The sequence below is a fragment of the Nothobranchius furzeri genome, chromosome 14, assembly GCF_043380555.1.
Source record: "Nothobranchius furzeri strain GRZ-AD chromosome 14, NfurGRZ-RIMD1, whole genome shotgun sequence".
NCBI classification, from domain to species: Eukaryota; Metazoa; Chordata; class Actinopteri; order Cyprinodontiformes; family Nothobranchiidae; genus Nothobranchius; species Nothobranchius furzeri.
In genome coordinates, this window is record NC_091754.1 from 31,484,405 (window position 1) to 31,508,940 (window position 24,536).

At 42.9% G+C, this 24,536-nt stretch overlaps 1 protein-coding gene across 4 annotated transcripts in view; it reads right to left on the bottom strand.

Moving 5' to 3' along the window:
- The window catches only part of sema5ba (sema domain, seven thrombospondin repeats (type 1 and type 1-like), transmembrane domain (TM) and short cytoplasmic domain, (semaphorin) 5Ba), a 266,236-nt gene that overhangs the window by 17,444 nt on the left and 224,256 nt on the right, over window positions 1-24,536 (bottom strand). For all 4 annotated transcript variants that reach the window (XM_054746665.2, XM_015965908.3, XM_015965907.3 and 1 more), the window contains 6 exons: window positions 12,425-12,542; window positions 11,397-11,581; window positions 10,267-10,410; window positions 9,861-10,008; window positions 8,947-9,172; window positions 3,453-3,665 (listed from right to left, as the gene is read on the bottom strand). In XM_054746665.2, the coding sequence (XP_054602640.1) occupies window positions 3,453-3,665; window positions 8,947-9,172; window positions 9,861-10,008; window positions 10,267-10,410; window positions 11,397-11,581; window positions 12,425-12,542 (1,034 nt within the window). The remainder of the gene's footprint in view (window positions 1-3,452; window positions 3,666-8,946; window positions 9,173-9,860; window positions 10,009-10,266; window positions 10,411-11,396; window positions 11,582-12,424; window positions 12,543-24,536) is intronic.

Sequence of the window (24,536 nt, forward strand, 5' to 3'; positions counted from 1 at the left end):
TAGCTTTGACTCCCTGATTGGCTCCTCAGAGCCCCTCCCTTATTAGCTACTTCCTGCTGAGACGAACACAAGGCCTCCCATCTGGGTCGTCCTCAGTCGGCATCCATCGGCTGACATTCAGACACACCACTTGAGTTAGATCATTTCATAAACTATCAGTGTGTGTGTGTGTGTGTGTGTGTGTGTGTGTGTGTGTGAGATCTAGTCAGATGAAAATGCTTTGATCATGACTGAAATAGATAACTGAATATGTTCCTTGTGCAGCGTGGCAGCTGTTGGTAACCATTAGCAGATGAAGATAACGGTCCACTCACCAGTCCTCTCCTGCTGTCCCTGACCTCACTCTGTCTCCTCATCTGATCTTTTCTTTATGAATCAGAGGAGGTTAGAACTGAGCCGCCGCCTGCACGCCGGTTTACGTTTCGTTTCTTTGGCAGATCAAACCTAATTTTATCCTACATGCTAAATCACCGAGGAAATGGAATAAGAGGTGGATAATAAATGGCGAAATTCCAATATTTCCATTATAACCGAGATAATCATTTCACCATACAGCGTAGATCGACAGGCGGATTGGTTCGGCGTCTGCAGTGATGCGGACGTTGAGCCGATCTGTCGTGGTGAAGAGGGAGCTGAGCCAGAAAGCCAGGCTCTCGATTTACCGGTCGATCTACGTCCCAATCCTCACCTATGGTCATGAGCTTTGGGTAATGACCGAAAGAACGAGATCGCGGATACAAGCGACTGAAATGAGTTTCCTCCGTAGGGTGGCCGGGCTCAGCCTTAGAGATAGGGTGAGGAGCTCGGACATTCGGGAGGGACTCGGAGTAGAACCGCTGCTCCTCCGGATCGAAAGGAGTCAGTTGAGGTGGTTTGGAAATCTGGTCAGGATGCCTCCTGGACGCCTCCCTGGGGAGGTGTTTCGGGCATGTCCTGCTGGCTGGAGGCCCCCGGGTCGACCCAGGACACGTTGGAGAGGTTACATCTCCAATCTGGTCTGGTAACACCTTGGGGTCCTGCCGGAGGAGCTGGTGGAGGTGGCCGGGGAGAGGACGGTCTGGAGCTCCCTAGTTGGGATGCTGCCCCCGCGACCCGGACCCGGATAAGCGGAGGAAGAGGAAGACGGCAACGACAACGACAACATACAGCATAGAGCCCAAACTATTGGGACATTTGCTTTAGATGAAAATTAACATCTACTCTGAACTGGCCCATCCACAGGAGTGCATTCATAAGCCAAGATGTCCTTGTTCTACCTTGGGTATTGTATTGGGATGAGGTCAGTCCTCCACTAACTCATCCATGTATTAGCACTTTTGATCAATCCCATAGAATTCCCAGGTTAGAGAAGACATCCGTCCCAGGACCTCCTTCCAGAGGGATGTTTCCCTGAGAAACCTCTAGAGCAGGGATTCCCTAAGTGTGGTGCGCGCACCTCAGGGGTGCGAGAGCTGCCGCTAGGCGGTGCGCGAGGTGAAAAGTTTAATGGCTGCGGAGCTCAGAGAAGTCTGTCATATGTCACCATTAGCGTAGCCAGAAACTAATTTGTGGGTGGGCCTAAGAAAAAGTAAGTGGGCACAATAAATGCAATTGAAAACAAATATATTTTGCTTGTGTGTGTGTCCTCCGCATGTGCCCTAGCTTCATAATAATGATGCGCCGAGCTTCAGCGTTCTGGCCTGCACACGCTGTCAATAGCAAGATATGTTCCGTATTTGATCATTTTTATCGGTGTTGGAGAAATCTGAAGGTGGTGAGTCATTCTGGCAGATTGTAATTAACACCCTGTCTCATGCAGGTGTTCTGACATGTAAACCTCACACACAGAACAATGTGGATGTAACAAAATAAATCAAGAAATGATTCCCATCTGAGCATTTTAGCATTATTATATTATTATATTAGCACACTGACTGTGGGACAGCATTCTAAACGTGTCAGGCTATTAACAGCGCGCTGAACATCTGAAGTTCAGAGTGCTTCTGTCAGAGGTCAGACACGTTCCAGCGGAACCACGGCTCACGGGTGCACATGTGAGCACATCTGGGCTGGGCAGAAGTAATTTTACAGCATTGGATTAAATAGCACCAATAACGAGACGAGGTGACTGGAGCGGCTCATGGAGCTGTGCTGTGCGCGCACACACACACACACACACACACACACACACACACACACACACACACACACACACACACACACACACACACACACACACACACACACACACACACACACACACACACACACACACACACACACAAACACAAACACAGATTCAATAAGCACAGACTGAAGGCAGAAATGAGCGCTTCCTCCTCTGTGATAAAATAAACTTTTAAGAGGTTTTATAACAACATTTTTCAGTCAAGGTCAAATTAAGATATTAGCTTCTATTTTGGGATGACGTATGAAGTTCAAGTCCGCTCCAGCCAGTGACTCCGAACTTGACTACAACTCATGTTACTGCAGCATTTGTTATTCCAGTCCGCGTGGCAGCGGATCGCAGATTCAGCCACACCATAAAACAGCAATAAGTCGGTCTGAGGCAAAAGTGAACCTCATGGCTATAGCTTTTCCATCTTTTCCCCCTATAGACATTTGATTACGCACAAGTAGGTGGCCAGTTCAGGTTTACGCAGAGCAGAAGGAAGGAGAGAGCTCTGGCCGCAGGTTAAACGTTCCTACTTTAAGAAAAACATTAAATTGCATTGTTTATGTGCTACCTGGGCACTCTAAATATTTATTTAAAATTAAATCAAAGGAAATTGTAATGGTATCGAATGTTTATTAATTACTATTTAAAAAATGAAAGTGATGGGGAAAAAGGTCAATCATATTTTTTTAACCCTGCCTGTCGAGTGACTGTTTAGCTTGACGTCTGATATATATATATATATATATATATATATATATATATATATATATATATATATATATATATATATATATATATATGTCCATGCCCTGATGTGGGGGCTGCGGGGTGCGTTGACATGGTCGGGACATAGAAGGGGGTGCGCGGCTAAATAAGTTTGGGAACCGCTGCTCTAGAGGGTAGCTAGTCTGATCCATCTCAGCTGTCAACCTGAGGTCACCCTCCTACAGAGGAGACTTGTCTAAGCTGCCATTATCTGGGAATTTGTTGTTGTGGTCCTGATACAAAGCTTGTGACCACAGATGAGCATTGGAATGTAGACTGAGAAGTAAATATGGAGTTTTAGGGTTCTTTTTGACTACAGCAGACCAAAGCGACACCTTCATTACTGCACATGAAGCCCTGATTCATGGGTCCACCCTCCTTTCTGGTAAAGACTCACATTCCTTAAAACAAACATGCATCCCTGATGAGAAACAAGCTCCTTAAAGAGAAAGGATCCATCCTAAACTTGTTGGATTCTAAGAGCCTTAAGGGAAGCCACTGAGTTGGGTTCAGGTGTGTCTCCACTCACCAGGACATGCCTGAACGTTACAGTCCTGGTACTCCACAGGAGAGCCGCGACATGCCACAGGGGCGCTCTTCCCCTCCGGTCCGGCACAGCTACGTCGACGGGTCCGGTAGCCTTTGGCACAACTCTGAGAACAGCTCGACCAGGTTTCCCATGACGACCAGCTTGCTCCAGCCATTCTTACCACCGGTGTTTTCAGAAGTTCCTCCACAAGGCCTACAGAGAGAAAGAAACCCAGTTCAGAAATGAAGACAGAGAGGTTGCATTGCTGTCATATACAGAGTCTAGATAGTTTGAAGAACGACACAAATCATGTAGAGTGTACGTGACTGTCAGCAGGCTTATTTCTCCATCTTTCCTCGCAGACTCTGTATCATATGTATGCCTGCTGCCAACGCTTCATCGGTCTGCTGGAGTCAATGCAGACCCCCAGGAGGCTGACAGGGGGAGACAAGTAATCGATTTAGAAGAGAGGTGTGTGAGAAAGCCACCAGTGGAGTGTGTGTGTGTGTGTGTGTGTGTGTGTGTGTGGGGTACTGGACTGTGACCCAACCACTAACAGAATGTAGGGGAGCTAACAGGTCCAACAGAGGGGCCTTTTCAACATTTCACGCTTCTACAGGGAGGAATCCTATGCTGCTTCCCTCTCACTACCCAGATACAGCAGTGAGTATTTCTCATCATCCTGGTGAACCGGGAAGTACTGGGAACGCACGTTAGAGTTACAGCATGCTGAAACTTCGTTAGTGACTAATAAAAGGTGCATTATGGAAGTTTGACAGCCAAAAACATGTAGAGAAATAATACATTTCTTCTTCATACATTCTCCTGCAATGCCCTGGTCCTGTAGAATGAGCCCTGGCATTTTTACTGTGATTGCCTGTTTTTCTGTAAAATCACAGAAAAAGAGAGATGCTCGGGTCGAGCAGGCTGCTTCATGCGTGTTCACGCTCAGGCATAGCCTGTAGCATTTGCTATCCGTAGCTTTAGCAGCAGAGAGAGAGGCAGTGCCAACTCAGTGACTTTGTCGCTGTTCCTAACGCCTAGTGATGAACCTAGCTACATTTCTGAGGACCCTTAGCTACTTTCCTCTAGATATTTCCTGCAAATTAGCAACAAAATAGCCATTTTCGCTCCGAACCGTTTTTTGGTTTGACGTTGTTTCTGGTGTCATCAAGGATATAAAAGTTAAAGATGCAGTAAATGTTACTAGAGTGTAGCTCACCTTGTAAGATGTCTGACTCTCATGCAGAAGACCTGGGTTTGATTCTGGGTGTGAACATAGTTCATTTAGAGTTTCTTTTTTACATTAATGGTATATTTTTTTACAGTAAGATGCCCACATTTTTATTTAAGATTCGCCGAACGGCATTGAATTCACAGATAAAAATGATGTGGGTTCAACTTTCATTTTGGAACAATTTTTCAAGCAAGGGAAGGGAATGATCTGAGCATGCAGGAGGACTGACCCATCATAAACCTTTGTCGGCTGTGCTGAAGAGAAAGGTACAGAACCAAATTATTTAACTAATTAGCTGCGCGTTCTCCTGTCCTCTGTCCGCCCCCCCCCCCCCCCCCCCCACACACACACACACGGGACTGTCTCAGCTGTTATTTTCGTTAAGGAGTGTGCACGTACAGCAAGCGCGCCTCGTGCACGAGCCTACTATTGAAGCTGCCGTTACACTTTTGGCCTGAGGGGGCAATCGCGAGCATAAAAATTCAAAAGTCTGTGAAGTCCCTTTAAAAACCGGTTTAACAGTGGTTTAGAGGGAATATTAATAATTGTTTCAGCTGCGTTAAGTGGTTTATCCTTGATGTAGTTTTTCTCTGCAGAGTTTAACGAGTAAATAGTGTTAACAAACAAATAGGCACTACCATTCCAAATGAAAGCACATTTACAAAAGTAACACAAAATTTGGGGGGATCGAATTTCTTTTTTTAACTGCATTATCTTTCTTTTATAAATATCAGCAGTAATTAAGAACTTCTGTAAAAATCTGCATTATCTGTATAAGAAGTATAACAAAACCAGGTTTAAAAGAAATGTTAAAGCTGCTGCAAGTGTTTCACAAGGGTTCCTGCAGGGAGTTCCCCCGTGAGACAGATGGACTCAGGAGCACAATCTTAATAAACAAACAAATAAATAAAATATTGCGGTATGAAAACTAAAAAAAATGTGCTAATAAAGGTCCATGAACCGTGAGCAGCAGAAGGGTTTGTCTGTCAGACATTTGCATTCTCTCACTCTACAATGTTTTGTGTCAGCGACACACAAAAAGATCCTTCAGTCCCGTTATTAAGTGAAAATAGTACACACTGATCCAACAGAAGTCTATGTGAGCTCAGACGAAGACCTGAAACCAGCATACGTAGTCACTTCCCTGGTGCTGAGATGACGCAAGGAGGAGACTCAGGAGTGAAACGCTCCAACAGACAGAGGATGATAGCATGCTGATGGAGGTAAGGCCAAACCGCCCTGAGGTCTGCTGGATTAAAATCACCAGCTGCAATTACACACTGGCTGGTGTTTATGGTAATTTGTCAGACCAAAGTCATCTCAGGAGATGTTCAGGACGTACCAGATGCATTTAGCAGCTGAGGAGAAATTCAACGTACCACATGATGCTTCTGCAGGTCATCAGTTCCTGTGATACTTATACAATGATGTACACAGAATGCTTAACTACAGCATTATTTAGTCAGAGTACTCTTTTCCAGAGCCATTTATCGAGCTACTGACTCACTAACGTCTGTGTTTTCAGACACTAACTTGACTTCTGCTTCCTGAATGGCACTCGTCTCCATCCTCCATCGTCTTCTGCATGGGAGTCAGACATCTAAAGCCTGATTTATGCTTCTCCGTCTGCGTCAGTGCGGAGACACGCAACACCATTATCCGTCCTTGCGTAGGGCTCCGGCAGGCACGCAAGTACGTACGGAGTCGAGCCCACTTTTTTAAACATTCGTCGAACGAGATGGATTACGCAAGCTTGTGATTGGTCAGGACGCCGCTGTTGTTTACAGCGCCGCCATTGCAAAGAGAGCCGAGGATAACTAGCGGCAGACACGGAGAAGCTTGAAGAATACCTCGCGAAAAAACTCTAAAACATGAACGTTTAGTTCCCCCGTGACTGGATGAGTGAAAAGATGCGCAACAAGCGTTTTATTTGTGGACGGAAATGACAGGAAACGTGGGTTTAGAGGTAGGGAGCGCATGAAGCGGTGAGAGAATGAGAGACAAATATGTCCGTGTTAAAAGTCTCTTATATACACAAAAAACACAATATAAACACACTATCTTGGACCGATACATGACAGGATACCACAGAACAGCGCTACACCCTCTGTTGTCCTGCCGGGCAATTGCTTTGCAACACTCTCCAGGAGACGGAGAAGTATGAGAGCAAAACGCTTCCGTCAATCCGTGCATGTCTGTCCCTTGCGGAGCTGATGGAGAAGCATGAATCAGGCTTTACAAGGTGAGCTACACTCTAGTAACATTCACAGTAACGTCAAACCAAAGAACGTTTCAGAGTGAAAATGGCTATTTTGTTGCTAATTTGCAGGAAATATCTAGAAGAAAGTTCTACAGAAAGTAGCTAAGGGTCCTCAGAAATGTAGCTAGGTTTGTCACTAGGCGTTAGGAACAGCGACAAAGTGGCACTACCTCTCTCTGCTGCTAAAGCTACTGATAGCAAATGCTACGGGCTATGCCTGAGCGTGAACGCGCATGAAGCAGCCTGCTCGACCCGAGCAGCTCTCTTTTTCTGTGATTTTACAGAAAAACAGGCAATCACAGTAAAAATGCCAGGGCTCATTCTACAGGACCAGGGCATTGCAGGAGAATGTATGAAGAAGACATTTATTATTTCTATACATGTTTTGGCTGTCAAACTTCCATAATGTCCCTTTAAATAGAAGCTGTGGGAAAATCTGGGTGATTTGTTTTCTGTCAGAATTATCTCAGATTGCGATATTTTATGTTGTGAAAATGAATCACTATTTAAAAGTAGAGTATTGTTTTTTATTGAGATTTAACATCCGAACATTTACTGTATTCCTTTTGTTTGTATGCTGGTGAAGATTCTCAGTCATGTGAAGTGTAACTCAAACTCCAACTTATTTTTAATTTTGCCAAATTAAATAAACCACCTCAACAAGTCAATACCACATCCACGTTGGTCAAAAATGCTAGTCTACACTGAGAGTCAAGGTAAATCATCTGGTAAAGGTCGGCCTATTTCTATACCAGAAACCCAGAAAGCATTGAGCTGTTTGAACACTAATCATCTTAGACATTAACACCATTTACTCTCCTCATTTCTAAAAACTCCTGAGGGTTATTGCAAAGCTTCGCATAAGTCTTTGATTTCTGCACAATTAAAGGCCTCAGAGAGCCCAAAGAAAGATATCATGAATTCATGAAGCTGATGTTATCATCTACTTGGTGAAAAGAAATATAGAAAAGTCAATGAATTGTAGAGTGGCAGGCAATGCACCACTGATCGCATCTGCAACAAAATACAATCCAATATTTAGACTGAGGCATCCAGTCCAGCTACTTTCCTACAACAGCTCCACTAAAGGTTATTAATGTGAAACACGGCGAGCTTCACGTCGGTCGTGACTGGATGAACACAAACTCTCTCGCTGCGTTCTGGTGATGCTGAGTGGCTGCAGTAATGACCTTACTTGTCAATTCCAATACCGTAGAATGTTGTTTCTTAATACGTCTATCACCATGATCCATACCTGAGCTGAAGAATGGTCTGGATTTGAAACCGACCAGGTGTTCGTCTTGGATTTGCAGCCAGCGTTAGAAACGTGACAAAAACCTTTAGTTTGACCATATATTGAATTCTAACAGCAACATTTTCATCTATTAAAGGGTTGAACCTTTACAGATAAATCTAAATAATAATGGTGAAGATACACATTTTAAATAAAGTTTAAATGGAAGGTGACATATGAATTTTGAAAAAGTATGTGTCTTCTGTCATGTAGCCTGATTGTTGTAATATAAACAATTAGCTTCAGACAGCAGCGACATAAATATTTATGACCTCAATAAAAGAGGGATACACTAAATAAGGCTAAGTTCTGTTAATGGTACGATTTAATAAAGTTAATCAGAAATCCTTTATCAATCTTTCTGTCGGGGTCCTCTCTGCTAATTTAAATTTTCATTAAAGATTGATTTGTATTTGAATTAAAATCCACCATATTACCATAGTTAGGTAATATAAAAAATATTTCTTCACCATGCTTTTATTTTGTTAGGCTACTGTCAGCTAAATATTTAGTTTCTAATTGTCAGGTTTAAATTTATATTTCTACATCAAATAAATAATAAATATTAATTTAAATACCTATGTTAAAGTATGTTTTAATTATGATTTAAAGCTTAATATATAAATATTCACCTGTTACATTCTGAATAGTATGATACAAACAAAACTACAATAAAAGTTCATCTGTCAGCAGCTGTACTTACTATCCGTCTCACAGACCACGGTCCCATCATTTGGACAGAAACGCGTCTCCACTTTCCTCCGTCCGATCTGCAGCTCATGGGGATCCGGCAGATGGGCCCGGCACATATATCGCATCCTCTGCTCTTGACGAGCGCCACCCTGTGTTACGTTAACAGGCATCCAGGGGGTCCAGGGTGTGTTCCTCTTCACCTCTGGACACGCTTCCAGGTTGCAGGCTTTGTACTCCTGAACCAAAATGTGATCATCATGATTTAAACGTTTTACAGCATATCATGCAAAATTCACATTTTAGAGCATTTGACATCATTATATTGTTATTTCCTCATGTATAACACCCCCAAAGTGGAAGCTTTCACATGTTTTCTCCTGTTTGAAGTGCAGCTTCTCTTCAGCTCTGTTAAGCTGTTGCAAATGGCTAGATGGGGTCAGTTTCCTTCATCATGCCCCACTCCTCCCCACCACAGTAGTGCTAAATCCAGATCCCTCCTCCTCTGGACTGTAAACACTAACACCCGGTCTCACAGAGTAGCCAGTGGGGAGTTCGGAAGTGTTTTCTGTTTTATCTAGTCTATGAAAGATCAGACCATACCTAACACAACATACCACCCAGCTCCTGGTGCAATCTACTGTCATCTCCCTCCTCGATTACTGCAATGCCCTTCTAACTGGTCTTCCAGGCTGTACTGTGAGACCTCTTCAAATGGTCCAGAACGCAGTGGCGCGTCTGGTCTTCAATCAGCCAAAAAGAGCACACGTCACCCCTCTGTTCATTGAGCTCCACTGGCTCTGGGTGAGTGTCAGGGACGGACTGGGACAATAATTTATCTCAGCTGCACTTTCCCTGTCAAAGTGGTGTGTGCGTGCATGCATGCATGTGTGTGTGTGTGTGTGTGTGTGTGTGTGTGTGTCCTACCAGTGCACATCCTGGACATGTGTTGCCGTTCTCACAGTTTCGGATCCTGGAGTGGACGCCTCCGCCACACTCTGTGCTACACTTTGTCCATGAGCCCCATGGGGTCCAGAAGATAGGTTGAGGACATGATACGCCCTCGTTGCAGAATCTGATGAGATGTTGGGAAAGTTAATTGGAGCTGAGTGAGACAGAAATGCTACTTAGTTACCCTCGAAAACTGTTGGTGTGTTGGTGTTGGTGTATAAAATGTTGGACCAGAAATCTAAAACAAGTTGCAAAACAAACAGAAGGGAAATCTAGATCACAAGTCCCTTAACAATCCATTTCAAAATAATCCTCTTTTAAAGCTCATCTTTTCCCAGTAGATTGGATCATGAGTCTGGTTTGTGTGTGTGTTGGCTCTCACCGTTCGTCCCTGCTCGGCCCCACACACACACGGCCCCCGTGTCGAGGCGACGGGTTGTTACAGGAACGCTGACGCAGCTCAAAGCCTGTCCCACATGTTGTGCTGCACTGTCCCCAGGACGACCAGGGTGTCCAGCCACCATTTCTATGGTAACAAACGGATGTCACAGTTGTTCAGAATCTGAATTATTCATCAGTTATTTAGCATTCTTCAAAAAAGAGCCAGAGATGAAGCCTTTTAGTTGAAGCCATCCAATTAGTCCTCTAATTCTGAACTTCTGAATGAAGAAATGAAAAGACACAAAGAGAGCTCTCTGTGACGGGGAAACATTCATTCAATTTGCTTAAGTGCTTTGTTCCTGCACTGCTCTCCTCATGATTTAATTGCCACTTTCTACAAAAGCACAATTCAATTGTAACACCAAGGATTAAATCTGGCATAGCTATCCTGGAGAGTGAAGGTGCTTAAACTCTGTGTCTTTGTTTCCTGATTGGCTCATCCCCCTGAAGACACAGGAAATGGCAAATGTCACTATGACTAACCTGATGCCACCTTAGTTTTCTAGTTAGATTCCCCTCTTTCACTATCGCTCCTCTGTGAACTCAGAGCATAAATTGCTCCCTGAGGTGAATTCTTCAGTCACTTTGAACAAAGCTGAAACAAAAATGAAGTAAAAGTCAGGAAGTCCTGATCCTAAAACAAACTTTAAAGCACAAATACCGCCCGGCTGGGTCATCAGGTTGTCTTTATTAAGGTTATCGACTTGCCTAATTCATGAAAGCCTAACATGTCATCCTTTGATGGGTCCATCTAGTTGCTGGGAAACAAGCTCAGACCTCAAACTAGATCAATATGTGTGACTCTATTTTCAGTAATGCTATATGTGTTCTGTGCACTATTATGTACTACTATAGACTCGTATAGAATTAATTTAATAATGTCTGAAAGTTTAAAGAGGTAAGATCTCAGTAAGAGGGATTTTATTAGGACTTTTTTCAGAATAATCTGAGGATATTTTTGGGTTTCTTCATAACAAAAATCTATTTTAACAATAATTTTTGTGAAATCAGCTCCTAAAAATCTAAATTCATATCATTTAACATAATAAATACCATTCTACCACATCCCACCTTGAACAGTTAGACACTTCAATCATGGGGCCTTCACAGGTTTTTCCTCCACACCGCGGGGCCGGACTGTCACAGGACCTGGAGCGGCACAAGCAAGAGCTCACACCATCCAGAGGGTCTTCGTTGTTGCAGGGTTGCCATGGTGACCAGGGTCCAAACACACCGTTGATGGTCTGGTTACGAAGCTGGACAGCAAATCGAATGTCACTGTGACTGTGTATCAATAACCTTCTGCTTGTGCTTTGTGTGAAGCTGCTGCTGCAGATGGGGCTAGTGCAGGATGCAGGAGTGGGATGTAAGTGCAAAACCAATGAATGCATCAATAATAATAATAATAATTATAATAATAATACTTTTTGTGTACTTTATAATTAAAAAATCTCAAAGTGCTACAGATAAACAGTATAAAAATAAAGGTTATTAAAGGTAATAAAGGTTAATATATCATTAAAAGTAAGTGAAAGGAGAGCTTATTAAATCCATTAAGCAAAAAGATTTTCTGAAAAAAAAATTTGTTTCAAGGTTTCGTTGTGGGGGCCTCAGGTGGTCTGGGCGGGCGATCCAGAGCCTCAGAGCAGCAGATAAAAACAACCGATCGCCCATGCTGCGCAGCAGTACTTACAGGAATGGTCTTAGTAAACTATGTATGGATATAGGAGCAATCACTTGTTACAGATGATGAAAATCAGATTGATGTCAGGTCATAGAAATGTGGTTGAAACTGGTGAAACTGTCGCATAAAACACCCAGTCTAAACACCTAAATCTCCTCATGAAGAACACTCATCGGAAGGTCGGCTTATCAGTGTAGATGTTGATGAGGACCTGATGAACTAATGAATTAATGCATAAATAAATCAATGAGAAAAAGAAAATAATTTGAGCGCTTTAAAAATGAAAAGAAGGAAAAAGAAACCCTCGCAATCCAGACAACAACATCATGCGTCTAACACACGAGGACCAGTTTATTATTCCTGTAAACTCAGAGGAGCTGTAGTGTCTGTTCTGCAGTGATGATGTCATGCTTACTGGACAGATGGTGATGTTCTGCTTCCACTGGCTCATGTTGGAGCTTTCCTCCAGCGTGGTGCATGTGCGCTGCCTGAAATCCCAACCACAGTAGGGGTCCCTCGCCTCCAAGCAAAGCCTACACAAAAAGTAAAGATGCAGCGACAAATATTAGCAGGACTCATTTAACTTTTAAAGTGCCGCTCAGCTTTCTGCCTGAAGGAAGGAGGGTGCAGTTTGTTAATGTCGCCAAGAGAAATAAGGCTGCAGCTGGTCACTTTCTAAGCGGATACAGTGCTACGCATAAATGAGTTCACCCCCATTAAAAAATATGACTTTAATCAGGAGTTCAAGGAACAAAAGAACAATTTCCTGAATTTTCACAAGGCTGGTTTTATTGAACACTTGTTTAACTCCATAGCATGAAATTAAGGTGAATAATTAGTGAGGCACCAATCTAAACTTTTGGGGCCGATACAGATATTAATATCACCGTTAAGGCCGATAATATTTGCCGATGCTGATAAACTGACATTAATGCTTCTAAAATCAGCAGAATTTGTATAAAATGAAAACCATTAAAGCTGGATGTATGTTATTATGTACACACCACACACATTTACACTTCTGAGATGATTACAATCACTGTCACATGACTAAACAAAAACACATCACCCCCCTCACCCTCAGAAACAGATGCACAAATGGAAACACGATGGAACAAATATCGGTTGTTAATATCGGCCCGGTTTTATTTATCAGACCGATACCGATATGTTAAAAAATGACTAACATCGGCCGATACCGATATTGATGTCAATATATCGTGCATCCTTATTAATAATTCAACTTTGATCAAAAATCTTCAGTTTTGCAAAATTTGGTTGAAGCACAAATGAATCCACCCAACAACAAAAACTACTACATCTAGTAATTTGTATGACCACTGTGATTTTCAAGGACAGCACCAAGTCTTCTGGCATGGAATAAACAAGTTGGCGACATATTGCAACATCTATCTGTTTCCATTCTTCTAGAGGAAGCTCTTTTAGAGCCTGGATGCTGGATGGAGAGTGCTGCTTAACTTGCTGCTTCAGAATTCCCCACAGGTGTTGGATTGGGTTCAGATAAGGAGACATACTTGATCATTCAGTCACCTTCACCCAGCTCTGCTTCAGAAATGCAGCAGTAGCTTTAGATGTGTGTGTTCTGGATCATTGTCATGTTGGAAAAGTGCACGACGACCAAGTGCATGGGACAGCGTGAAATGTGAAGGGCTTTTATTTTATTTTGTGGCTTTTCTCTCAAGCCTACAGTTGAGGTGTACTCATTTTTGCAACAAGGGCTTGAATGGATTTGTTAGGAAAATCACTTTTGTGTGTAAATTAACAAATCTTGATTGCAATCAATGGCCCACGTCTGTGGGAGTATTTAGTACTGTGGTATATCATAGAAAATGTTGATTCTTAAAGCAAACTAAAGGTTTTCTGACTAATGTAGTGGGGTTTACTCATTTATGCCGAGCACTGTACATCCACTATTTGATGCTTCTTATCAGAGCTTATTTACATGGGATAAGCTTATCCCATGTAAAAGGTCAGAGGTCATGTGCGGGCCAAAGTATGTAACTGTTTTCAAGCTCCATGGTTTCGCCACCAATGATTAAAGGATAAAGGAGCGAAGTGAAACACCTTTTAATTTTTCTCTCCTGCATCCAACAACAGCAGTGTCATCTGCAAACTACTTAACACGATTACCAGGATCTCGTTCAGAACAACCATGGGAGACTAGAGTTTGCAGGAGGGGGCTGAAGATGTGTACCCTAGTTGGGCACAGAGGTGGAGGGCAGAAAAAAACATGTCTGATGTGCAGATCTAGCTGAAAATATGAACTGCAACCACCTCTGACATTCTACGATTACACTTTAAATTCTGATGAGAACTAATCAATAGAATTTTTATGATGTTTTCATTCATTTGTAATGCAGCACATTCCTATTATCCCATTAAACAAAAGCTGTAACGTTTGTTGTCTCATATCCCAGCCGTGATCGGCGCTCCGTCAGACCGGTTACAGATGTGTTACAGAGGAAATGAAAAAAAAATCTGGGTTTCTGAGGCATCAATCCTCCCTTGCATTCATATCAACAACAGTACACATGGTACATTACCCAAACAGTGATTAAATATTTGTAAGCTCCTCCAGTAAAACAGAAGCTTAATGACTGCTAATTAAATCTAAAGCTGTTAATGAGGAGGCTAAGCCACCAGAGCTGATCTGGATGCCTCAGGATTGCTGAATAAAAGACATCCTCTGAATAACTCCTTCCTCTCAAAGGCTTCCATTTGCTTTCTGCATTCCTCTCTTCATCGACCCTACTTCCCCCTCTCGACTCCTTAATTACAGCGATGTAGTGTCTCTACCTCAGCTTCCATTCTGCTCAGAGAGAGAGAGAGAGAGAGAGAGTCTTGTTTTTTCTTTCTTAACCCAGGCTTTTGCGGTTTGTTTGAAGAGCCTAGCAGTGTTTAGCCGGGAGGCTGAGAATTCTCCATGAGGCGATCCAGCTCTTTGTGACACCTGGCCAGAGCGACCTGGTGAACCTGAGGTCAGCTTACATCCTATAAAGACATCTCTGCTTAGTCAGCAGACCTGAAGTGACCTCACAGGGTGTGCGATGGTGGAGAGAGCCACACTTCTTGATGCACCGGCCGTCATCTTTCATCCGACACGACTCTGTTCCACGGATAATGAATGACATCTCAGCAGATGAAGCAATAATCATAACGAGGTCGGCCATACATTCACACTTGGGTGAACATAATAGTTCATTTGAGATGGTGGAAAAGTGAGCTTGGTACCATTTTGGCTCAAGGTCAGCCATATTGTATCTGTGATTGCTTTGATGCGTGGTTCTGCTTGGTCATGGAGGCTGAAGAGTTCTCATTTAGCTGACTGATTACCAACATGCACCTGCAACACATTGTTGCAGAGATCAGCTGAGTGGAATAATTAATAAGTGCATAATTCAAGGATGGGATGAAAACTGAATACAGAAGTGGGCACTTTGAAGTATTATTGTTGTTGTTGTTGTGTTCTAAGACAAACTGGACCTGCAGGGAAAGGACACTGGCTAAACTGGCAGGGCTGCCAACTTCTGAACATTTCTACGAGTGAGACGGGGTCATGGGGGTTGGGAGCGGACAATTTGCCGACCGTTTGGGTGGGTGGGGGGGGGGGGGGGGGGGGGATTAATACTGAGGCTTTTTGTGCTCTACATTTTATTTATTTATTTCTACTCTGTATGGAAGAGGATTAGAGCCACTGACAAGAAAAAGAAGAGAAAAGAAAGAGAATTCTTACATTTTCCTCAAAATTATGACTGTTAATCTTGGAATTCTGACAGGGAATTCAGGGAAAAAAAGTCAGAATTCTCTTTCTTTTCTTTTCTTTTCTTTTCTTTTCAGTGGCCCTAATCCTCTTCCGTACCTCTGACTTTACAGAGGGAACTGACCTTTGTTTAATACAAATTTTCTTTTCGTGAGGAAAATTTAACATCCAACTCTCCCGAACTTCTTCACATTGTCTGTCCGTCCATCAGGTTAGCAGTAAAGAGTTGCAGCTGCATGTCACACAGGAACTTTTAATTATAATTAATGTAAATGTTTTAAATTCCATCTAGGGATGGGCAATATCATGTCATTCATAATATTACCAGTTATTATTTCCTGCCAAGAAAAAAAATCTATCATGTTGGGCTAACTTCATGATGTAGTTGCATCCACTAAACAGGATTATGTTCATGCGGGTCATCAGCATGAAGGTATGGAAGTTATCAAAGCAAACATGGCTGGAATCAGTTTTACTTGTAATCTGTGTCTCTAAGTGTGTGTGCTGCTGTAATGAGTGGATGTGCCCACTGTGGGACTAATAAAATTTACTCTATTATATTTTATTCATTCATATTCAGCCAGTAGGGAAAAAAAAAATGTTTGAGGAATTTTGGCCTTTCCAAGCTTCCGTACCAGTAACCTGGTTATGGAGGAGGGTTCGTCTTACAAACAGGAAAAACACACGGGTGAAGCGGTGAATTAAAATATTAGGATTACTAATGTTTTAATTCACCGCATCACCAACTAATGTAGGAGAGGAAACATGTGAGGGAGTCACCACGGTAGGAAGCCCAGCTTGCTGTGAGTGAGGATCTGTGGCTGATGAGTGAAAACAAAAGAAAAACATTCAGGACTGAAGCTACGTCAACATCGGCTGGCGACCGCGACGCAGATGCATTTCTAAATGAAGCATGTCATTTTGGCGCCGCGCGCAGCTGCAGCTCACAGTTCTAGGAGAAAGAACCAGGCATGCCCGTCCCATCAACAGCGTGGAGCTCACCGCTCCGCCCATCTCACAACCAGAACGAAAAAACCCATTGGCTTCGATTATACAGATGGCAGGGTATTCGCGGGTCCTTAAAAAGTCTTAAATTTGCTTTTCCAAATTTAAGGCCTTAAAAAAAACGAAAAATAATCCTGAAATACAGTTTCCAAAGGTCTTAAATTACCAAAGACCCAGTAAACAAGATTCTTTTATCTCTATAAAAATTTCGTGAATTTCTAGTTCAGCTTTTTTTGTGTATGATATTGGCATAAGCGGAACCGTTTACATTCAGTGAAAGGGGGCTATTTTTAGATGAGCACATTAGTTGTTTAAGCTAGTGGGAGCTTGTGCCATGGGAAAGTGCAAGTTTAATGGTAACTGGATGGCTAATCCCACGTTTGCAACGTTCCAGGTGTGTTCCAGGTGTGGCAAGGTGGATAAATGAGGGCCCGGGCGGGATTCGATCCCCAGACTCCCGGGTGAGAGTTATACGCTCTAACCAGAAAGCCAAAGGGACATCCCCTTGGCCAAGTAGCCAGGGCGCATGATCAATCAGGACACTGTGACAGGACGCTCACACTGTCACACAGGCAATAGCTGGAAATCATAGCTTAAATTTAATTAAAAAAAAAAGCTTAAATTTGGTCAAAGTGGCCGTAAAAAGGTCTTAAAAGTCTTAAATTTGGCTTCCTTAAACCTGCAGATACCCGGGATGGGAGTCTGTGTGTGAATTAATACCAGTTAAATTATTACTTAAGTGTTGTTTGTGTGCTTGTTGTTCAGTAGCTAATGCTACAATATCATGTTTGTTTTTTCGTAAGCCCTACGCACTGCGCGTGATGCGTGTTTAGCGAGCGCAGGCGCTGGTTTAGCATGAGAGATGGAGGTGTGGCATGAGAGCGTGTGAAGAGGGTCAATTGCGTGTCTCACGCTCAGTGCGTGAGAGTTGGCAGCCTTGACTGGACTCTTTCTGTCCGTTGCTCAAGTTTTCTTAATGCTGAACTTTAAACGTTGTACGAGGAGCCTGGTGGAGGCCACAGGCTCCTCCACAAAGCTGTCTTGCTGAATTAAAGCAGGTGTTCTGGCCTGCACAGACATTTGACGTGAATGACTTCTAACAGCGTTTGGGTGTTGAAGCTGACAGCAGAGCTCACAAAAGTGGAAGAAAGCCCGAGGCCAGAAGAGAAAAGGGAGTTAAAGAGAAGATGATTGTTTAAAACAACAGATTTGAGAGACACGGATTAGTCAGGTTATAGTGTTATTACAGTGCCAGAGTGTGCAGCTGCGATATAGAAATGGAATAAATACAGGTTAGTTTAAAGGTAGAGTACGATATGAAGATAGAAAGGTTTGGTTCTGTTGCATTCTGGGGCTTTGGGATTCAGCGAAGGTCTGCTGTCACAATGTTTCCTTCACCAGCAGACTTTTATTAACAACTAAGGACTTTATGACGGAGGATGAAACATGAGCATTTTGTTCTCACGTTGACCCTTTTATGGCAGTAAGCTCATGTTGCTTCATGTCCAAACTTTCTTATTATTTATTTTTAAATAGCACCACTCTAATTGAGGATATGTGGATAGAGAGAGGGACATAAGGGGAGGAGATCTACTTTCTGGACAAAGTTAGAGAAGGAAATGTAGCTCATTTCGTGGTGAGTCTGATCATTTGTGTAATGTTTTATTTGTATAGTATGTTGAAAGTTACTGACACGTAACCAAATTCACCGATTCAGAGCTTACAAATGCCCGCTTGCTTTAATTGCACCTGGAAGTTTCACCAGCAAAGACCATTTACAAGAATAGATATAAAAACTGTAGACCTCACATTAAGCCAAGGAACCTCGCCTTGATGTCTTGGCCCGGCCCGGTTGCGTAGGAGATACGTCCAGTGTTTCCCCTAGGAATTTTTCCAGCTGTGGTGGAGGTGGTCTTGGCGGGGGGGGGGGGGGGGGGGGGGGGGGGGGGGGGGGTTGTGACACGTCTCACCTTTATGTTAATATTGTTTTATCTGATGCACTCCACTTTGAACTGCACCAATCCAGCGACTGCTGCATTGTAATAACTAGTATTAAAGGTGAGTACACCAATATTTGCACAATAATAATTTCTGTTTTAAACTCTCAGTGACACACTTTGCAGGGTGGATTTGGCATTTAATTTTTCTTGGCGTCTGGAAAAACATCTTCTTTTGCCCCCTTTATTTGACCTTCTGTCCCCTTTATTTTGGTCCAAGATCATTACTGGGCTGGCCCTAATAAAAACGTTACACCCCTGTTTAGTAGACTTAATGAAGTATTTTTAAGCCAGTATAAAAATGACTGAAACACAAATTTACATATTTGGCATTATTGACCAAAATCTTTTATTTAATTTATTTGTTAAGAACATCAAGATGCATTACAGTGAACATTATAATAAGCTGGGCGGACACTGTGCGACTTTTTCACTCGTAGCACTCAGCTTCAGCTCAAACTGTACGACTTCAGCGCAGGGTAGATCTCACGAGTCATGTGCTCACACTGTACGTCTGGTAGCATCACGTCGGACCAAAAAGATGCTAAAAATAGCAGTTTTTACACAACACGTCAGACTTTTTTGTCTTGTTTTGCCTGTTGTCCTTCGGGAGAGCTGCAGCAGGACACACAGGGATTTATGGGGGTTGGATGAGGAAACGAAATAAAGAAAGTAAATCTGTTTAGTGATCAGTTTAATTTGACATGAACACGACAAACACGCTTTCTTGACAATCATTGTGAGTAAAAAAAAACGTGTAGAAATAAAAACCGACAACGTGTGTTATTAGGGAAATAGCGGGCGAGCGGTGTTGATGCAGGATTGCGAATGCGCCGTGAGCGGTTCTGATACTTTTTGGGTCGCAGCTGCTCGCAGCGCCGCTTCAACCCTCATGAGGAACGAGATGAATATTAAACACTCCAGAAGTCCGTGCGAGCTCACGATTGCTGATCGGTAGCTGGTCACGTGGTGTTAATCGCTTCTCGTAACCCCCTGTACACTACACGACGCTCGACGCAAAACTCGCCCCGATCTTGTGGATTCTCGCACGAGTGGAAAATCTGCTCAAAAAAGTGAAAAAGTCGCACAGTGTCCGCCCGGTTTACTGTCTGTGTGTGTGTGTGTGTGCGTTGATGCCTGGGCCGAGCTGACAGAGCTCCCGGCTGCAGTTTTGTGTGTAGGGAGGGGCGGGCGCTCTATCTGACTGGCCAATCACAGAGCGTGAAGACAGTCAGTTACCCAATGAGAATTTCATTCAGCACGATTAGATATTTTCGAGTTTTACACTCGTTTCTTGCTCGTATTCGTCAAAAATGCTTTATCCGTACGCTCATAGCTGTAACCACCCTGCCCTGCTCCTCCTCCTTGCTACCTGCCAGCTGTGATCACAAGCAACAACACAGTAGTTTCCGCTGCTTCTTTAGGGAAACGGCGCAACAAAAAAAAAAAACATCAATAAAACTTGGGATGTTGTAGGCGTGGCGGTGCGATTTCAGACGTGGCGGCCCGCCACGGCTACGCCTATGTAAGGGAAACCCTGACGTCATCAGGAGCCGCCAAGATGTGTTCCAATGTTCATGTTCTACCGAGGCGTCTGTTCTCCGTTGTTAGCCGTTTAGCTAGCTGAGCAAGGATACACGGGAGATGTCTTGTAGCCTAGCCTTGGTGAAAACTTTCCCGGAATACACCGCGGTATTTTCAAAAGGAGGGCGGATCTACTTCGGGGGGAAAAGTCAAGTTTAAATGTAAGTCAACTAATCTAAAATGTTCATTTTTAGCTCCAAAGAAGTTTTCTATGGTTGGTTATTAGTTTTAGCTTCGATGGCTAGCGATTAGTTACTAATTTCCATATTTAATTTAACAAATATATACACAATTTAAAAACTACAATGCTCGTCATATATTAATATTTAAACTTATACGTATAAAATATAACGTTACTTCCCGTGTCACCTGACGTTATGTGACCACCGTGGAAGCCGCGGTCACGTGATGCATGAAGTGTGTTACATTTAACCGTTTTCTTTGACCAAGGAAGGACAGTGTCCTCGTAAGCAAGGCGCCTGGCCTCGCAAGACATCGCCTCACAAGGCCAGGTGCCTTGACATTGAGAAACACCCTACATGTCTCAGCTTGTTGCTGTTAAACATTTAAAGGTCAGCCATATTGAGAGGAGAAATGGCTGCTGGTACAGAATGGGACTCAGGAGGAGGGGCTGTGGTTTTAACAGCATTAGCAACCTAATGTTTACATTTTATAATTTCATTTATTTTCTTGGCCCGGTTCACAAGGCAGGATTTTAAAATTGCTGGACAATTTTCCAAACAGGAAAGACCACACATGTGGTGACGAAAAATCATGGAAATAAGATTTTTGATCCTACAGTGTGAGGTGTGAGGCAACATGGCAAAAATTACAGAACACACACTAACCAGTTTCACACACAAACATTCCTCAGTCAGATGGGAAATTTCCTTAAACCACTTAAGATGAAACGTGACGTGAGAGAAATCAAACATGGTGACGGCGGTACGTGCAGTCACCTCACTTTCTGATTGGCTACTCATCACATTAAACAGGCAGCACAACCATTTGTCCTTAAAATCTGCCAATCCTGTCATGATCCTGCCATGCCCTGACCTCCATGCACCACCATTCATCTCATCAGCCTTCATTCATCACACCTGGTCCCCTCATCACGCTCATGCCACACACCTGCCTCTCCTGCTTTATAAGATCCCATGCCTGTTCACCGACTCTGTCTCCAGCCTCGCCCTCCACGGGTAACGACACGTCTTAGCCTTTTGCTAATAAAGACTTTTAAAGTGTCTTACTCTGCCTCGGGGTCCTTACAGGTCTTCAAGTCCAGTCATTACTAATCCAACATGTGGAAAATCTCTGATTTATGAATGGAGCAGCCCCAGCGTGCTTCTGAGTAGAATAGTGAACTCTTAACACACCACACGTAGCAGGAATATCTGATAAGATTATTTCTAGAGCCGTTAGTGTAAAGTTGTTATTTTAGATCCAACCATTCACTGCCAATGACGACAAAATTTGTCATTTGCATTTTTTTTTATGTTTGGGCATCGGAAAGAGCCCCTGCATCGTGAGAACAAACATCTCAGCTCTAAAGCCGATCTTCATCCACATACGTCACATGATCAGGAAGCAGAACATCCATGTGTTAGGAGATCGTTTTGGGCCGTTCCTGTAAAAAAGGTGAGGCGCGAACCGGAAAAGCTTCCGCCGATCACAATTCGACAACGGATTATGAAAGAACGAATAAAGCTCGAAACACACGGATTCTTCCTGATGTAAGAGGTGAGTCTCCGCTTTGTTTTGGGGTCGACATCATCCTAGCGCGCAACGTTCTGTGACTCTTAAAAAAACTGTAAAAACGTGAGAAACGCTGGCAGCAAAGGGCTTCAGCGATCAGGAAATGGCTGGCAGTGAATGAGTTAAGATTAGAGAATCAGGTCAAAATCAGCATAATTATCCTTATATGTGAAGCAGGTCTAAAAGATATTTTTAACCAGTTTGACATTCATTTTTCAATAAATGATTTTTAGTTTAGGGCAGATAAAAACCTGATAAAGTTATATAAAGATTTGAATCAAAACCAGATGTAACGGAATGAAATGACTGTTTTCCACCTAAAAGTAATTTCCCCCTCTACTCAGCAAGAATTAATCTGCATGAGATATTGTTCAAGGTCATGCATCTGCTTCTAAGCTGCTTCCTTTCCAGCTCAAGAGAAGAATGAAGACAAAGGACTCTTTCTTTTTAATAAATCAAAGAACTCTATTTTTAATAAAGCTAATCAAACAAAGTGTTAGTCAGTAATAAGATGTTGACCTATCTGTGAAATGACAATGTTATTATTAGTATGTTTTAATAAGTAATATGACTTTAATCAAGCTGCACTAGACATCCTGATACACGTAATGTAAGCTGCATGACACATTGCTTTTACTCATCCAATCGGAACCTTCCTTTCTGAAGTGTGGCATAGACTCTGTGGTGTTTATAAATCTGTCCAACTTTGATTCGTCCATAAATCAAAACATCCAGATTAATAAAACCAGTCCCACGCCATCTTGAGTCAGTTCACCGCATTCTAAGAGAAGTATCGGACCGGCCACCCGGACTTCGTTTTTAAGCAAAGAACCAACAAGCTGGATAAAATGTGTTGCATTTTACCAACCAAGCAACGGTTCCTTTCAGAATAAAAGCTGAACTCACTGGCCAACCGGGTCCATCTGACGCTGTCAACCAACTGTCGCTTTTTACCTGGAGACAATCCAAAGACTAGTCTGTGGTACTGCTGACGCTGTTTCATCGGCTCCGGTACCGAAGGGGGGTCCGAGGACCTGGCATTCTGGATCTGTACGGAGGTCTCATCCTGAAGAGTATGTGTAGAGCGACAAGATGGCGTCTCATGTGTTTATGAAACTCCGATCATAGCTTAAGAGCAAAACATCACTTCATCACTCAGACTTGCTTCTCTGGATACGAGAGTTCTGATTACAAACATCACTCACACATACACCATTCATCTCACGTCTCATTCACACCAAGATCCATCCATTCACTTAGAATTTAGAGTTAGTCTTGTTTAAAATTGTTTAGAAATAAATCTTCTTAAACGTTTTAAAGGTGACTCTCTCTTCTCTTGTCTCTGAGTGAATACGAAGTGTTACATAATCCCTGCAATAAAAAGTTCCAATCTTCTGGTTAAAAGTACCCAAAGATCCATAAGATTGATTCTATATTCACTATGGAATCTCATGTCTTATGGTTCATTAAATAGATGCAAATTAAATTGTTACACAGATGACCTATGAGAAAATGTTATAAATGATATTAAATGCATATTTTTGTAAACGTTTATCCTCTGATTCATTGCAAATGTTTTAAAAACTGAATGGAGGTTTAAAACATATGGAATATCTAAAAAAGTAAATCAGGTTTAGCGTTGGGTGTGTTGACGAGAGTGTTTGATAAAACAGTTGATTGCATGTTTTATTGAATCTGTAGGGAAACACGAGTTGCTCATCAACAGCACTCGCTTGAGTGTTGGTCCTTGTGATTTTTGCAATAACCCCACATGGAGAAATATCCTGAATGCAGTAGCGGTTTTAGGCACGGGCAGACAGGGCAGTTGCCCAGGGCGGCATTTTTTCATGACACAAAAGGGGCGCACAAGCGCTGAGTAAAAAATAAAAAAGAAAGAAATCTGCGCCGCACCGAGGGTTTTCTATTATCTGTCATATGACAGTGTCTGGATTGGAAACAGCAAGTTGGCACCCCCTGCAGCTGCAGGCGCTCCTGCTGGCTGAGAGGGTTCAGGTGCTCCGTGGGTGAATGAAGAAGAGGAAGGGGAGGGGTGCGGTTCAAAGGGGGCCTCGCCCAGGGAGTAATTCCATGTAGGACCGCCACTGCCTGAATGCATAAAATAATAAAAATAAAATTGATCCTTTCATGCAGAAACAAACTCTGCCCCCCTGCTAGAACCTTTTCCCACACCCAGTGGCACAAAAAGTGGGCATGCAGTGTATGTGATGTACAGGGGCGGAGTGCTGGAGGAGGCGCCAAAGCAATCATGGAAAATTATTAGTCTGCGTTTCCTGTGTTTAATAACAGGCGTTTATTTAGCCATGTTGTGTTTCAGCGAATGACACCCTACCCACACACTGGGTTCTTGTTGAGAACCGGTTCCCATTGGTTCAATTCCTAGGAAT